The 16,022-nt window shown below is 46.8% G+C and overlaps 2 protein-coding genes across 6 annotated transcripts in view; one reads left to right on the top strand and one right to left on the bottom strand.

The window, feature by feature from the left end:
* Positions 1 to 2,462: 2,462 nt before the first annotated feature.
* LOC112058812 (large ribosomal subunit protein eL38-like) lies at positions 2,463 to 8,995 on the bottom strand. Its single transcript, XM_065599057.1, is given in 4 exon segments — positions 2,463 to 2,525; positions 6,045 to 6,106; positions 6,109 to 6,310; positions 8,987 to 8,995. Coding segments are annotated over 4 exon segments (336 nt in total).
* A 1,131-nt stretch (positions 8,996 to 10,126) lies between these two features.
* LOC101937751 (protein mono-ADP-ribosyltransferase PARP12-like) overlaps positions 10,127 to 16,022 on the top strand; it is a 42,333-nt gene continuing 36,437 nt past the window's right edge. For 3 of the 5 annotated variants that reach the window (XR_010598461.1, XR_010598455.1, XM_005299945.5), the window contains exon 1: positions 10,127 to 10,522. Coding sequence is in view for 2 of the 5 variants with exons in the window: in XM_005299945.5 (XP_005300002.1) it covers positions 10,236 to 10,522 (287 nt within the window). In the remaining 3 variants the exon portion in view is untranslated. The remainder of the gene's footprint in view (positions 10,523 to 16,022) is intronic. The other 2 variants (XR_010598457.1, XM_065583967.1) reach the window with 2 other exon arrangements.

The raw sequence follows: 16,022 nt of genomic DNA, 5'->3' as shown, positions 1-16,022 counted from the left end.
GCATGGTTTCTATGAGTCCCGATATTCCTCCAATAAGAGTGCTGTGGTCAGATATAAGGACTCTGCCTGGGTTTCCCTTGTTTGTGTATTTTGGGAAGCATGTAGAAGGTCCCTGGGGTAGGTTCATGGGGGATGAGGTTGTAGAGTTTCTCTTGGAGTTGTTTGGGGAAGGATTTGATGATATCCTTAAACTCCTAGATAAATTGTGGTATGGGATCTTCTTTGAGTTCTTTATAGTCGGTGGTGTTGGAGAGTTGTTGGTTGGCCTAGCTAATGTAGTCATCACAGTTGGGGACTATGATGGCTCCCCCCCTTTGTCTGCTGGTTTGATCACCATCTCGTGGTTGAATTTCTGTATAGCTGTCCGCTCAGCAGTGTGGAGATTGTGGTAGATGTGACGTTTGTTAAGGATTTCACAGTCAATTTTTTTTCTGAAGCAATCAGTGTTATGATCAACATAACAGTGTTATGATCAAAAAGTGTGGCTTTGTCCACAGTGGGATGTCCAGTCAGATTCTTTTTTCTTATGACTGTTGGTGGGAACATGGTAATTGTGGGTGCCGTCGTCATTGTTGTGAAAGAATTCTTGGCAGAGTTGGTGGAAGTATTTTTCCAGTTCTCCACGTGTTAGTATCGTATAAGGTTCTGTTGTGGTACAGAAGACCAGTCCCTTGGAGAGTACAGATAATTCAGCTCCAGTTAGGGGTAGTCTTGATAAAATTATAACCAAGCTTCTTAGCTCAGGACCCTTTCTCCCAGTATCCAACAAGTATTTCCTTTGTTGCTTTAGGTGCCGTCAATGTGATGGGCATGGGGAGAGAGAGGGTCCTGACTTAAGGAGCTTGGTCAGTAAGACCACTGAAAGCATGTGGTGAGAAAACTTTACTTTGAATTTAACACAATTTGAGTTAGGCACTAGTTGTGTTTCATGTAACCATTTCTGACTTTTATGCCTCATTACTTGTACTCACTTAAAATCTATCTCTTTGTAGTTAGTGACCTTGCTTTATTGTTTTATCTAATCCAGTGTGTTTAAACTGAAGTGTTTGGGAAACACTATTTGGGATGGCAATTTGTGTGCATATTATTTCTATTATAAGAAATAATGGACTTTATATAATTTGCATTGTCAAGAAGAAAGCTGGGCAGTACAGGACATACATTTCTGGGGGAAAATCTAAGACTGGGGGATGTTGGGGTCACCCTGGAGTATAACCAATACTGGTGAGAGCCTGAGTGTAACCCAAGTGTGGCTGGCAGGCTGAAGTTACACACAAACACTCATGTGTGGCTGGAAGGCTATTTGTGAGGAGCCCAGGTGGGAACTCCTTCAGCAAGGCAATGCAAGGTACCCAATGGTACAGGGCAAGTGTGACACAGCTGCTCATAAGTCTGGATTGTAACCTGATATGTCACAGCCATGTTGATTCTTCCCTAGTAAATCATGTTAATCTGTGTGTCTGATAATTCTGTTCTTTACAATTTGCCTGTTACTGAAGTTAGGCTTCCTGGCCTGTAATTGCCAGGATCTTCTTTGGAGCCTTTTTTTTTTTTTTTTAAATTACGGTAGCTATCCTCCAGTCATCTGGTACAGAAGCTTATTTAAGTGATAGGTTACATACCACAATTAATAGTTCTGCAATTTCATATTTGAGTTCTGACAGAACTCTTGGGTGAATACCGTCTGGTCCTGGTGACTTAGTACTGTTTAATTTATCGATTGTTCCCAAAATTCCTCTATTGAGACCTCAATCTCAATCCACAGTTCCTCAGATTTGTCACCTAAAAAGAATGATTCAGGTGTTGGAATCTCCCTCACACCCTCTGCAGTGAAGACTGATACAAAGAATTAATTTAGCTTCTCTGCTATGGCCTTGTCTTCCTTGAGTGCTCCTTTAGCACCTCGATCATCCAGTGACTCCACTGATTGTTTATCAGATTTCCTTCTGATCTACTTAATTTTTTTTCTGTTAGTTTGAGAGACTTTTGCTAGTTGCTCTTCAAATTCTTTTTTGGCCTGCCTAATTATACCTTTACACTTCACTTGCCACTATGCTCTTTTCTATTTTCCTCACTAGGATTTAACTTCCACTTTTTAAAGAACGTATTTTTGCCTCTAGCTGCTTCTTTTACTCTGTTCTTTAGCCATTGTGGCATAACAGATATTACCTCATTCACCTTGTCTCTCTCATTATTTTTTTTTTTAACATTTCAGCTTGGCCAGAGGTGTCGCATGGAGCGGTATGCTCAGTAACACTCCTGAAGCTGGCTGCCCTCACTCTGTGTCCTTCCCCTCCCCCCATTCCTCCCCTCCACTATTGGCAGGTACAGGTCATCTCTGGGCTGGGCAATATTGCTTTGGTACAATCTCCAGTGCTCTCTCTACATTGAAGCTTCTGCTTTTTTTTAAACATTTCCCTCTTTTATTATAATACATGAAAAAAGCTCTGTGCATGACTGGTTCATTTCAGTTCTTTCACAGCCAAACCAGGTGGCTGGGACTCCTTCAGTTTCTCGGTCTTCTCCTTGGGCATGGCTACACTTGCAGATGTAGAGCGCTGTGAGTTAAACCAGCCCTCGGAGAGCGCAGTAGGGAAAGCGCTGCCATGTGTTCACACTCTCAGCTGCAAATGCACTGGCGTGGCCACATTTACGGCATTTGCAGCGGCATTGGAAGCTGTGCATTATGGGCAGCTATCCCACAGAGCACCTCTTCCCATTCTGGTGCTGAGGCTTGTGGGAAGGGGACAGGGGGGCGGGGCATTCTGGGTCCTGTCCCAATGCCCTGTGATGAATCGCTTCGCATCCCAGCAATCCCTGTGCTTCCATCCACATTTGGTGCCATCTTTCAATGTTTTTTGTACTGCACGCTCTGTCTTCCCTTTTGGTCTGCGGGAATGGACCCCGAAGTGCTGAGGAATATGCTGATGGGCTTCGCCAGCACATCGCGAATGACAGTTGAGTTACTCCTTAAGCTACAAACTGACAGTGAGGAGTCCGACGATGATATCAATTCGAGTAATGCATACAACACAAGATTGCTTGTGGCATTCACGGACATGCTCACTGGAACGCCGCTTTTGGGCTTGGGAAACAAGCACTGAGTGGTGGGATCACATCGTCATGCAAGTCTGGGATGATGAGCAGTGGCTGCAGAACTTTTGGAAGAGAAAAGCCACTTTCATGGGACTGTGTGAGGAGCTCGCCCCCACCCTGTGGCACAAGGACACGAGATTGAGAGCTGCCCTGACGGTGGAGAAGCAGGTAGCTATTGCAATCTGGAAGCTGGCAACTCCAGACAGCTACCAATCGGTTGCTAACCAGTTTGGAGTGGGAAAGTCGACCGTTGGAATCATGTTGATGAAAGTTTGCAGGGCCATTAATCGCATCCTGCTCAGAAGAACCGTGACTCTGGGCAACATGCTTGACATTGTGGCTGGCTTTGCACAAATGGGTTTCCCTAACTGCGGAGGGGCGATAGATGGGAAGAATATTCTAATTCTGGCAGCAGCCTACCTAGCCTCTGAGTACGTTAATCGAAAGGGGTATTTCTCTGTGGTTCTCCAGGTGCTTGTGGATCACCGTGGGCATTTCACTGACATTAACGCAGGCTGGTCCAGAAAGGTGCATGATGCACGCATCTTTCGGAACACTGGCCTGTTCAGGAAACTGCAAGCCAGAACTTTTTTGCCAGACCAGAAGATCACCGTAGGGGAAGTCGAAATGCCCATTGTGATCCTTGGAGACCCCGCTTACCCTTTAATGCCATGGCTCATGAAACCCTACATAGAGAGCCTTGACAGCAGCAAGGAGTGGTTCAACAACAGGCTGAGTTAGTGCAGAATGACTGTGGTGTGTGCTTTTGGCCATTTAAAGGGTCACTGACATTGTCTGTATGGGAAGCTGGACCTGGCCAATGACAACATCCCCACGGTTATATCTGTGTGCTGTACCCTCCATAACATTTGTGAAGGGAAGAGTGAAAGCTTCACTCAGGCATGGACCTCGGAGGTTCAACATCTGGAGGCTGAATTTGAACAGCCAGAGAGCAGGGATTAGAGGGGCCCAGTGTGGGGCTGCAAGAATTAGGGATGCCTTGAGGGAGCAATTTGAGGCTGAAAGCCACCAGTAATGTTTGGTTCCCTGCACCCGAGTGAAGTGCAGTGGTTCCAATGTTAGTAGGAATCTGTTTTTTCTACACTGACTTGCAGTGTCTATTGTTTTCCTGGGCTAAAGTATCTTTTACTTAATGCAATAATAAAGAATGTTTTCAAAGCCAAAAAATCCATTTATTGAAAAGAAACACAACCGCTTGGGGAACAGAAAGGGAAAGGGGGTGGGGTGGGGAACGGTACAATCACAGATTTGCATATGTCCTGTTATCATACTCAGCCTTCCTGTCTGGAGTGCTGTGCAATGAGTGCTGCACTTATGGCTGGCTAAAATGCATCGTGATGGGGGTTGAGTGCAGTGGGTAGGGGTCATAGTTTGCAGGGCTGGGTGGTGAAGCTTCAGGTGTTGGAGGCAGCTGGTGGTGATAAGAACCTGGATGTTGAGGAAAGTGGGTTGTCGGTGACATGGGGGCACAAAGGAAAGAGTTTGGGGATAAGGCTGCAGGGGAGGGGGGTGCAGACGTGGAAGTGCTCCGCCTGCATTGCTACGAGCGCCTGTATTTAGTCCACTTGGTGCTCCCTAATGCTTAGCAGCCGCTCCGTGTTTTCGTGCCGGACTGCTGCGTTACTTCATGCAGCATGTCTTCTTTGCTTCTATGTGGCCACTTCCTAATTCTTTGGAGTCTTTCGGCTGTTGATAACAAGGACAACTGAGATCTCAAGGTTGCATCTGTAAAGCCAAAATGCAACACTTAACAGAAGCAGCGTTGTTCACACCAGACAGAGCAATGATTCCCCCATACTTAAGGGCAAGCACAGTCTACACAACAGCAGAAATTGCCCATCCCAAAGCGAGTGCAAATAACTCACAGCAGCCCCCAAAAAGGTGAGTAAGCACAGGGGCAAGTTTCACGGCCGTACTGTCCTCTGGGGTTCTGTGTCTTGGAGAGAGCCAATAGCTGCAGGGGGCCCCTATACTAAACACTGTCCCCACATTTTCCACAGGAGTTCGTCCTGGAAGACCTCTCGCTGCTGAGTGTGACCTGGGAAGCAAGGGAGGGTCTTCTACTACAATGCGGCTTCTGCCCTGGCCCATATGCAGCTTGCCTATGTGCAGCAATGGTCCTCCCGCCCCTCATGGCACAGTGGCGTGTACATGTTAGCCTGACTGGGACAAGGAGCACAGTAGCTCTACCAAGGAACCTGCGCAAGCGGATTGCCCAGTTTCTGCATGAGACCTTTGAAGAGATCACTGAGGCCGATTACCGCGATGTGAGAGAGCACATCAACGCCCTATTCCGCATCTAGGCATGCATGCAGCCCTAACCCTCCTCGCCCTAAAAGCCTGCACTGAACAACTTCCTTCCCAAAATAAAAGCCACTTACTGGGCACCTCCTGTATCTGCCCAATGGTATCATAATTCCTATGGCTGGAGCGCAGCTGGGACTGGACAGCTTCCTCCCCCAAACACTGAGGTTCAGCACCTCGCCATTGCTCCATACTGGGGCTCGCCTGGCACGTGGAGGTGTGGTCACCTGGAAAGATTCGCTGAGAGCACTCCATGCCTTGCTGACAAAACAGGAAGGGGATTTTCAAAATTCCCAGAGAATTTAAAGGGTGGGTCTGATGGTTGGTCACCTGAGGCCAGGGCAGTAGAGTTCAAAGTAATGACCAGAGTGTCTAGACCAGGCATCGTGGGACACTTCTAGAGGCTGATCAGAGCACATTAATAGACCAGGGTGTCCACACTGGCGCTGCAGTGCTCCATCTGGGGTGCATCAAGCGTTTTGCTTCTCATCGAGGTGGATTACCAGGAGTGCTCCAGCCGCAGAGTCCGGGTGCTCTACGTGCCTTGCCAGTGTGGACGCATCATGAGTTAGGGCACCCAGGACGGCTTTAATATGCTCTAACTCACCAGTGTAGCCAAGTGCCTTGTCTGTGATGAGCAGTGTGTATAGGTACTGGCTTCAGCAGATCTTGAATTTCATGGTTTTTGTTCTTTTTTGATATTAACAGATTCTGCATCCTTCCTCCTGGCTGTGATCAGGAAGTCTTTAATTTCTTCAGTTTTGTGTGGCGTGGTGATGGGCAGAGCTCCAGGCAGTTGTTGCTCAAACAGCCACAGACATGATGGTGAAAAGCTTGTAAAAGGAGGAGTAGTGTGAAGACATAGCAAAATACTAGTATTATCACTTGACTATTGAGTTTGTTGAAACTGCAGCAGCAGTGAATTACGGGTCTGAATTTTCTCAACATTTTCTCAACATAGACACCCTGAAGATGTATGTATTTCTGGAATGTAACCCAACCCTGAACAATGTAGCCTCCTGCTGAAGTCCCTGTTTAACTTTCAGCTGTAACATGAACAAACAAAAAACAAACACCTGTTTAGTTACTGTGATTTGCATTGTAATGGTTTTCAAAGAAAAAGAGATTAGAGCAGTTTCACATGCCAAATAGGTTAATTGGTTTGCATCAAATAGTACAAGTGACTTAGGCCTTGTCTACACTGGCTCTTTATAGCGCGGCAACTTTCTCACTCAGGGGGGTGAAAAAACACCCCCCTGAGTGCTGCAAGTTTCAGCACTATAAATAGGGTGACCAGATCAGAGATATAAAATATCGGGATGCAGAGAGATTGGGGGGGTCGGGGGCGAGCTAAAAAAAAGGGGGGGGGGCGGAGCAAAAAAAAAAAAGTTTTCAAAGGGGCCGGGGGCATTAGCAGGCCCCGGCCATGTGCTCTGCCCTCCCCACGGAGCCTCCCACTCCCAGGCCCGCCCCGGGCACATGCGGCGTGCGGTGGGTCTGGGCAGGGGCAGCGCGGAGCAGGAAGGGGCCGGGTGGGCGGCACGGGCCGATCCCCGCTGCTGCTGGGGAGCCCTGCGCCTCTCCCTCCCGCTCACGGCTGCGGCTCCTTCCCGGGCGGGACGCGCCTCCCGCCGCCCCAGGCACATGCAGCGCGCGTCCCCCGCGCCTAGTCTCCCCCCCAAAAAACCCTGGGTGTGCTGGACCCAGAGGCAAAGCAAAAAAATCCCCAAAACCCTGAGTGCCGGGTGGCTGGACCCAGAGGCAAAGCAAAAAAAAAATTAAAAAAAAATTGGGCAGCCATGCTGCCCTAAGATTGGACGGAATGCCGCCCCTTAGAATCTGCCACCCCAAGCACGAGCTTGCTCGGCTGGTGCCTGGAGCTGGCCCTGGCTGGGAGAGAGCTCATGCTGCGACTACACAGCCATGTTAAAGCACTGCCACAGTGAAGACATGCCTTCAGTATTATTTTGTGTGTGTGTGTGTGTGTGTGTGTGTGTGTGTGTGTGTGACTTCTTGATACTAAATGACTGGTTAACTTCATTAGTTTAATCTTATAACTCTGCATTGTTTAAATTCTTAACATTTAAATTTCTTCCTTTATGGATTTACTCTAAATTTTCAGTTTAACCACAAATGACTTTTCTCCTCAATGTGTGTTTACCTTCTCACTGCTCTCTCTTTCCCCCGCAAACAAACCCCATTGGAAATTAACAAAACTTATTTACTTGCTTGGTCCTGCATCATCATTTATTATATCAGCTCCGCTCTGCACATAGTTTATGTTAATTAACTGCTGCTTTCATGGCCAGCAGAAGGAATTGCAAGAACACAGTGTTGTGTAGGTCCTACATAAACAATGATATTATTTCGGAATGGTAGCACTCTTTTCTTCCTTCTTATTTAAGTTATAGCTTTGAAACACACACACACACACATGCATGTGCACACACAAAACCTGGGGGAAATTTCTGACTATATTAGTGTTCATTGAAGGAGTCCATCACAATAATTTGTCTAGTTGGGGATTGTGGCTATTAGGGTTACCATACGTCCTCTTTTTCCCGGACATGTCCGGCTTTTCAGCACTCAAACCCCCGTCTGGGGGGAATTGCCAAAAAGCCGAACATGTCCGGGAAAATGGCGGCTCTGCTCCTCCCCTGACTCTTTGGCTCTGTTTAAGAGCCGAGCTGCCCGAGCGCTATGGGTTTCAGGCAGCCCCCTTGCCTCCAGACCCCAGCCGCTGGCCGGGCACTTCCCCTCCCGGGCTCCGGCGGCGCAGGGTCCGGAGGCACGGGGGCTGCCCGAAGCCGGTAGCGCTGGGGCAGCTCGGCTCTTAAACAGAGCCGAAGAGTCAGGGGAGGAGCAGAGCCGCCGCGGCTGGAGGGTCCTCTTTTTTTATTTAATAGATATGGTAACCCTAGTGGCTATGGAAAGAGATACATTAGATGAATATAACACCATTGACTTCAGTGGTGCATTTGAAGCCAGAGTGTGTGGTTTGGGTTTGTTTGGTTTTTTGGTTACACTCTTACACATGCGACCCACAAGCCACGTGTGCCATAGCTTTTGTTGGTTATATTATACTGGCTCAAAAGAACCATCTCGGGACTAATAGGATTTTTACATTTATTCTGGGCTTTCACCCATTGTCATCAGACATCACCGGTGTGGCGTTTTGCTCTGTTCAGTGTTGATATTAGTCTGCTGCGTGCGTGTGTTCCCTGTGTGCTGCCCCGGCTCTGTGCAGATAGCTGACACAGCAGACCCCGAGAGAACCCCCAGTGACCACAGACTCCGATAAGGTACGAAGGCACCCGGCCAGGTTTATTGCCAAATGAAACACAGTCTCTAGCTCCCTGGATCAGATGTCTACAGTTCTGCTAGTTCACATGCGCTCCCTGACAATGGACTGGCTCAGTCAGTGGCGGGACTTACCACTGTCCCCTAGGCCAGACAAAGACAACTCTTCAGGGGTACACTTTTACTCACAGGTACAAACAAGTTATACATCTCTCCTGACGTATAGAGGTGCAACCCCTCTACGTGTTAGGGTGCCACCTCTCACTTTGTACATGTTCGAACAAAACTCTATCATATTACGCTCCTGCCCCTATCTTTAGGATGGGTCAGGCTGTTCCTTGTTATCTATGTGGAATGTGCTTGTACTGGAATGTTCTGGTACCTTTCTTGGAACATGTTTATATTACTAGTTCTTAGTACCTTTTAGGTATGTGTATAATTACAACATCAGCCTTCTTCTTGCCAGCTTCTGTGAGCAGGGCCAGCCTCTGGCTCACAGCTTAACTTTGCTTTATGATAGCAAAGTCTTGACCATTACTTTAGTTCAGGCCTTAGGCCTCATACCAGGCCTCTGATACAAGGGCTTATGTTTCAGGGCCTCATCTTACCACACCCATTACCTGCATATAAACATGTTTATCCTAATCTTCACTGCAGAGGCCAGGGTCCACCCAGGGCTTGGCGCTGACTACTTTTTGGCCATGCCCCGGGGTTGCAATGCCACTCATTAATATTCAGACGGGATGGGTGTAAGGACGCATGGGCCAGGAGGGTCAGGCTGCTGCTGGGGGTGGTCAGTGCCAGAGAGGGGAAGAGGGTCAGGCAGAAGGGGCAAAACTCTGACACCCTCCTTTCCCCCAGTTTAAATAGCCTTCTGCTGTGCTTCCTACACTGTATGTTCAAGCTGATACCAACATCTTTCTGGTTTGCAACTTGTATCCCTTAGCTTTAGATCCAGGATAACTTTATTCTGTAAATGAGAGGAGAATGTCTCCCCCACCCTCAATTCTACAAATGGGAATGATTAAATGCATGTCTCAGAAAAGGGCAAAGGCAACTGTATTTCAAAAAGTGGGGGTGGGAGAACACAGGACCTTGAGCATTGGCCTGCTAAATCAAGGGTTGTGAGTTCAATCCTTAAGGGGGCCATTTAGGGACCTGGGGCAAAGAATCTGTCAGGGGCAGTACTTGGTCCTACTGTGAAGGCAGGGGACTGGACACAATGACCTTTTAAGGTCCCTTCCAGTTCTATGAGATAGGTATATCTCCATATTAAAAAAGGAAATACTGGGTATAAAATGTCCTTCACCCTTCCTACGTTGCATGCCATAACTTTTTGATTTGCTGCCTTAAATCACTGCCCTGCCGCCCATCCCCCAAAGGCATACTTTTCTGCCTTCAGTTTCGATTCTTTTCCTCAGCTGGACGGGAGGAGGAGCCTGATCCGCCCACGAAACCGAGCGAACGGAGGGAGGGTCTGCGCAGTCAGTAATCTCCTGGACTCGAGAGCAAGCATGTCTGACCCTGCGGTCTGCAGCTTCATTACCAAGGTCTTGTGCTCTAACGGGGGGCGGCTGGAGTACAGCAAGATCCCCGAGCACGTGGGGCTCTCTGAGCAGCAGCTGGAGCAGATCCTGCAGGATGTGGGGCACGAGAGGTTTCTGGTGCACCAGGAGTTGGGCGGCCGCTGGGTGATCGCTGTGTCCCCGCTGCGGCTCTGCGTCCGCAAGGAGTGTGCGGGCTGCGAGCGCCTCCACTTCTGCAAGCTCAACCTCATGGGCAAGTGCAACTTTGGAGTCCGGTGAGTGTAAAGGAGGGGACGGGAGCTACGAGGAGGAAGAGCGGGGAGGGGAGGAGAGGAGGCTGGCACCGGGGGCCACAGTGGGGGAGGGAGTAGAGGGATAGGCACTAGGGTGCAAAGAGGGGGAGGGGAACGGAGCAGGGGGTTGTTCCAGGAGCAGTAGTAGGGGGGGGGGGGCGCCTGGCTAGGCACCAAGGTGCAAAGTGAGGGAGAGGGCAGGGGATCTCTGGCAACACAGGCAGTGGGCATGGTTGTTGTGCCTTGCACTCCTGATACTGTACTCTAGGCTGGTAGGCATGTAACTAAGGGAACCCCTGTGGTTGTGCTGAACAAGGGTGGATAAAACTCGATTATTTATATACATAAAAATCAGGCTTTTTAATTTAAATATAGTTTTCTTTTTTAAAATTGAAATAGTTGAAATTACGATGACCTATATTAAGGCCCAAGTATAATCTGTTCATTTAAATTTAAAGTGACGAATAATATTAAGCCGTGCATGTTTGCAGCTGAAGTTTTAAAGAAAGTCAGATGAACTAGACCAGGGGTTCTCAGCCTTTTTCTTTCTGAGCCCTCCCTCTCCCCGCTCCCACTACAAAAACTCCAGGGCCATCTGTGCGACCACAAGGGTTTTCTGCATATAAAAGCCAGGGCTGGTGTTAAGGGGTAGTCAGCAGGGCAATTGCCTGGGGTCCCAACCCACAGGGTGCTCCACAAAGCTAAGTTGCTCAGGCTTCTGCTTCAGCCCCGGGGGGTGGCAGGGCTCCAGATTTCAGTCCTGCATGGCAGGGCTTAGGCTTTCTGCCCTGGACTCCAGGGAGTCTAACACTGGTCCTGCTTGGTGTACCCCTGAAACCTGCTCCCCAGGGGGCCTGAGACCCTGGTTGAGAAACACTGGACTGATGCCTTAACGAGGTCCCTTGCAGCCCTACATTTCTGAGTTTCGGTGAAATCATTGAACAGGGGCGCCATTTCAGATTTTGTTGGGGAAAGGGGCGCAACTTTAACTGTGATTCCAGAGGCTACTTGGGCACCTGAAAGCTCTTGGTTTTTTTGCAGATAACTTAGATACGGTATTCCTATCCGGTAATTTCTAATTCCTATATCAAGAAAGAAAATCAAATAAATAATATTAGATCCACTCAGTTCTAATACTGAATGTTCTAACATCTTGTGTCAATTCACTTAAGAGACACTGGTTAGGTTTACAAATGTGATGTATATTCTTACTTTGTTACTAACTCTTGCATACAACAATTGAAATGGTTGTAGAAAAATCTAGGTTACTTTCCATCACTTTTTTGCAGTTCATTAAGCTTGGAATAGCTCATTTAACTTTTGGAAACATCTTCCTCTAGGGCATGTCCCCATGAGTTTATACTGCACCTGCCTGGGACGGTTGGTGTGTTACCTCACTATAAATAGACTAGAAACTGACTTTAAATAGGAGTGAAATTGACTCATAGTCTCTTTCATAGTATTGTCAACCCCAAATATTCAAAAATCATGAATCAGGCTCACCAAAAATCGTGAGATTGGCTTTAAAATAATGAGATTATGTAAAAATGATAGATTTGATCTTTTTATTTACATTCTGCTTTTTGAGCCTTTACGGTGCGCTGGGGTCACATTTTGAAGCTTCCTCCACAGCCACAAGGGTTAGAAACTTCATTTTTCTTTAAGAATGACGGCTGAAATCATCACATAGCTACTTGACTCCAGGAGTTGAGGATTTAAGGAAAACAATAATTATGAGACTCATGACAAAATCACGAGCATTGGTAACACTGTTTTCACTTCTGTTTAAAGGCTAGTTACTTTCCAGAAGGGTCTTAAACACAACACTACAGTGATTGAGTTGCAGTTTTCACAGGAGAATATTTTAAACCAAACACCAACAAAATTTCATGTTTTAAAATTGAGGAAAAAAATTGAGAGCTCTGAAGTAAATCAGGGCCACTGAAGGCAGGAAAGGAAAATAAACAGGCACAGGAGCTCTGGGCAGCTCTTCCTCTTGAAAGAAAGTTGGAGGGTCCAATCTTCTAGTCCTTAATCAAGTAAAACTTCTATCACCATCAGCGCCTCCGCTTATAGATATGTTATCACATGTTCACTGTGATGTTAATGTGTGATCAGTAACTATACACTATATTTATATATCTGAGCCATTTTATCCAGAGTTACATATCTTGTATGCATTGGCTCAGGGACTACATTTTCTGGCATATCCTGAACAGTGCTGAGCACATAGATAGTGCCCAGTGAATAATACAAATCATGACAATAATTGTTGACTTTCTGGACTCGGTGGATGCAATTTCTGTTCTTCTGAAATTGGCCTGAATACAGCTGAAACACTCAGAAGTTGAGGTATAATCACATCTGATACTCGGACGACACATTCTCATTCCTTCCTTTTCTCAAACTCAGAACAAAAAATGACAAAACAAAATGGTTTTCGGTTAAAATCTAAAATTGCACAGCAGGCATTGCTGTACAACCCAGCCTGGGGCAGAACCTGCCATCCATTGGCATTTAAGTTTCTCCTTTCTGTCTGTCTCTGTGCTGCTTGAACCACGACATCCTTCTCAATCACCTGGAATCAATTGCTGGGGTCTCAGAGAACTGGCCTCCTTGGTTTTGCTCCTATCTGAGTCCTCTTTTTTGCAACATGCAGCAGAGAGAAAGGGTGGCCCAGTAGACAGGGAGATAGCCCTGAGAGACATGGGTTCTACTCCTCTCCCCCTGGACTTCCTGTATGACCTCAGTTCAAGGCCTTAGGGACAGAGTTTCAAAGTTTTTTAGGCACCCAAAGATGCAGTTAGGCATCTAGTGGGGTTTACAAGCACCTAACCTTCTAGGCATTTTTGAAAATCCCAGTAGGTGCCTAAAAAACGTTGAAAATCTGTCCTTTAGTCTGTGTTCCTCTCAGTGCCCCATCTATACAATGGGGATAACAGCACTGATCTGCCTCACTGTGGGGCTATGATGTGAGTCACTCAGATACTACGGTGATGGGGTACCACAGGTAGAGTGGGAACTTCTCTATACTATTGCTATCCCTCCCCTGGGCTTTGGCCCCTTCTTTTCACTCCCCCATCTCCCTCTTTTCTGAATGTAAACTTGGCTCAGAAGGCTTAGCTGTATTTCTTCGGAGTCCCCTGCATTCTCTTCAACACCTCCCTCCTCCCCCAGGGATTCCTGTTTTACAGGTTCATCTAAGGACTTCCAGACCCTTAAAAAAGACCCTTAAGAAAGGGCTGGTAATTACATTAGCTTAATCACCCTGCCTCTGTTTGTAAACAAAAAACTGATTCTCTGCCCCAGCTGGGAGAAGCACCTCTCTGCAGAGCTCACATTCCACACTAATGCTGTACAGTTAAGCATTCTGCCTGGGAGCCCACCTCTTGTCCTGTATGAAACTCCCTACTTGGCGCCCTTGCCATTGAATGGGTGGGAGTCACTAGCTAAACTGGAGCCAGTGTTTGTTAATGACCTGCTGATAGTTGGAGCCTCATCTGCAGGTGCAGAGAGAGTATTTTCTTCATTTCAGTTTATCCAGCTAGTTAATTCAAAGTTGAGAAACATATTGAGAGTTGAAAAAGCAGGAAAGCTTGTTCTCTTTCAATCTGAATAAAATCCAGGTTGTAAGAGCACAAGATCTACCAGTTCTAAAATCTTTAAGGTCACCGTGACCAGAAACAATTCATTTAACTGACTGAGGATTCACTAACTTCCTTTGTTTAATAAATCAGTTAGTCTTAAACACAAAACCTGTTTTGATAAACTTATTTTTCATATACATGAAATCCAGCATATTTTAGGTAGATGTATTGAATTCCAATTTTCATCTAACTGCAACTTGATACAAATCATAAGTAACAATTACAGTCTAGTAAATATGAACTGTTATTTACCATTTTATATCAATAAAATGTATGTTATGGATTTGAAAAAAGTATGTTAAGCTATATAATGTCTTAAATGTGTATAGATGTAGTGTACCCTCCTTCTTTTCAAAAAAGAAATACCAGATTACACCAACTAATGAGAATCAACTTTATCTTCGGGGGGGGGACTTTAAAAAAAAAAAAAAAGCAAAACAAGATTTAAAATGGATGATTTAAATCAATCCACCCTGTTCTAAAATAAGACACGGAGGGCCCAAAATTTAGAGGATGGAAAGGTTGCTTTATGTAGAGTCAGGAATTGCCATAGAGCAGACCCATCTAGTCCAGTATCCTGTCTCTGACAGTGGCCAGAACCAGATGTTTGAGAAGAGAGAGAAGCCTGCAGTAGGCAGAGATGGTACAATCTGCCCCACATTAGGTCTTACTCTAATCTCTCATAGTTAAATTTGGTTGCATCATTGCTGCATGAACCTCTCTCTTTTCCCATACTGTTTTTAGCATTAGATATAACAACTCTGGATATTCTTGTTGTTCATATATGTAACTTTAGTGCCCTCGTGGCCACGATGGAGTCAGCTCTGCAGGCAGCTCTGGCCAAGAGATGGCGCATGCAGGAATGCAGCAGGAGAAATCCCTTCCACCCCAGGGGCACCTGTTCCAACCTCCCTCGCCTCCCCAGACTGAACACACACACCCACAGGAAAAGTACCATGGATATAACAAGGGAAATAATTATTTACAGAGGGATGAGAGGAGAAAAACAACAAGGGGAAATATAGGGGGAGCAGTAAGACAGGGCTGCATCCAAGCCAAGGCCCCACAGGCCCAATGGTAGCACAGTCTGGAAGGGCAGACACTGAGCAATGTGTCTGCACACAGAGTTCAGGAATCCTGAGCAAAGTTCCAGTCCAGTGGTGAGTCTTGGGTGCTCCTGGTTGTCTTCGGCGCCAGTGAACTTTCCCCCAACAAACCCCTCCAGTGCCCTCTTTTGCAGCTCTCTGCAAAGCCACACAGAGCGACCACCTCCCCACTTAACTAGCCTCAGCCTCCCTCCTTGATCCCAATGCAGAGTCCCAAGCCCCAGTACTTGCAGCTCTGGGCAGCCGTGATACTGGGTCCAGTTCTAGCTTGTCCTTGGGCGATTCTTCCCTGGCACAGTGCTCCTCCTGGCTCCTGTCCTGGGCTGTGATCAGCCCTGTCCTTCTCAGGCTTCAGGCAGGTTCTCTCTCCTTCACTTTTTCAGGTCCTGCAGGCTGCTTCTCCCTCTCCTTGGAGCTCCAGCACTTCCCCCTGAAGTTTCCCTCCTTTTTTCTTACTCTCCCTCTCCCCCTTAGGAAAAAGATTTAAAGGGGCCATGCATATAAATATCCAATCCCACCTTGAATCTTGCTAAATTCTTGGCCTAAATCACATCCTGTGGACATGAATCACACATTGTGTGAAAAAGTTTTTCTTTTATTAGTGTCGAATTTGCCACTGTAGCCCATAAGGCTAGCTTAGCACCACCTTTCAATTTAATTGAATGTCCCTTGTGCTGGTGTTATAAGACAGGGCCAACAGACTTTCCTGACCCACGTATTCAGATCATT

This window comes from Chrysemys picta, chromosome 1 (assembly GCF_011386835.1).
Source record: "Chrysemys picta bellii isolate R12L10 chromosome 1, ASM1138683v2, whole genome shotgun sequence".
Lineage (NCBI taxonomy): Eukaryota > Metazoa > Chordata > Testudines > Emydidae > Chrysemys > Chrysemys picta.
This window is presented reverse-complemented; position numbering and strand designations above follow the sequence as displayed.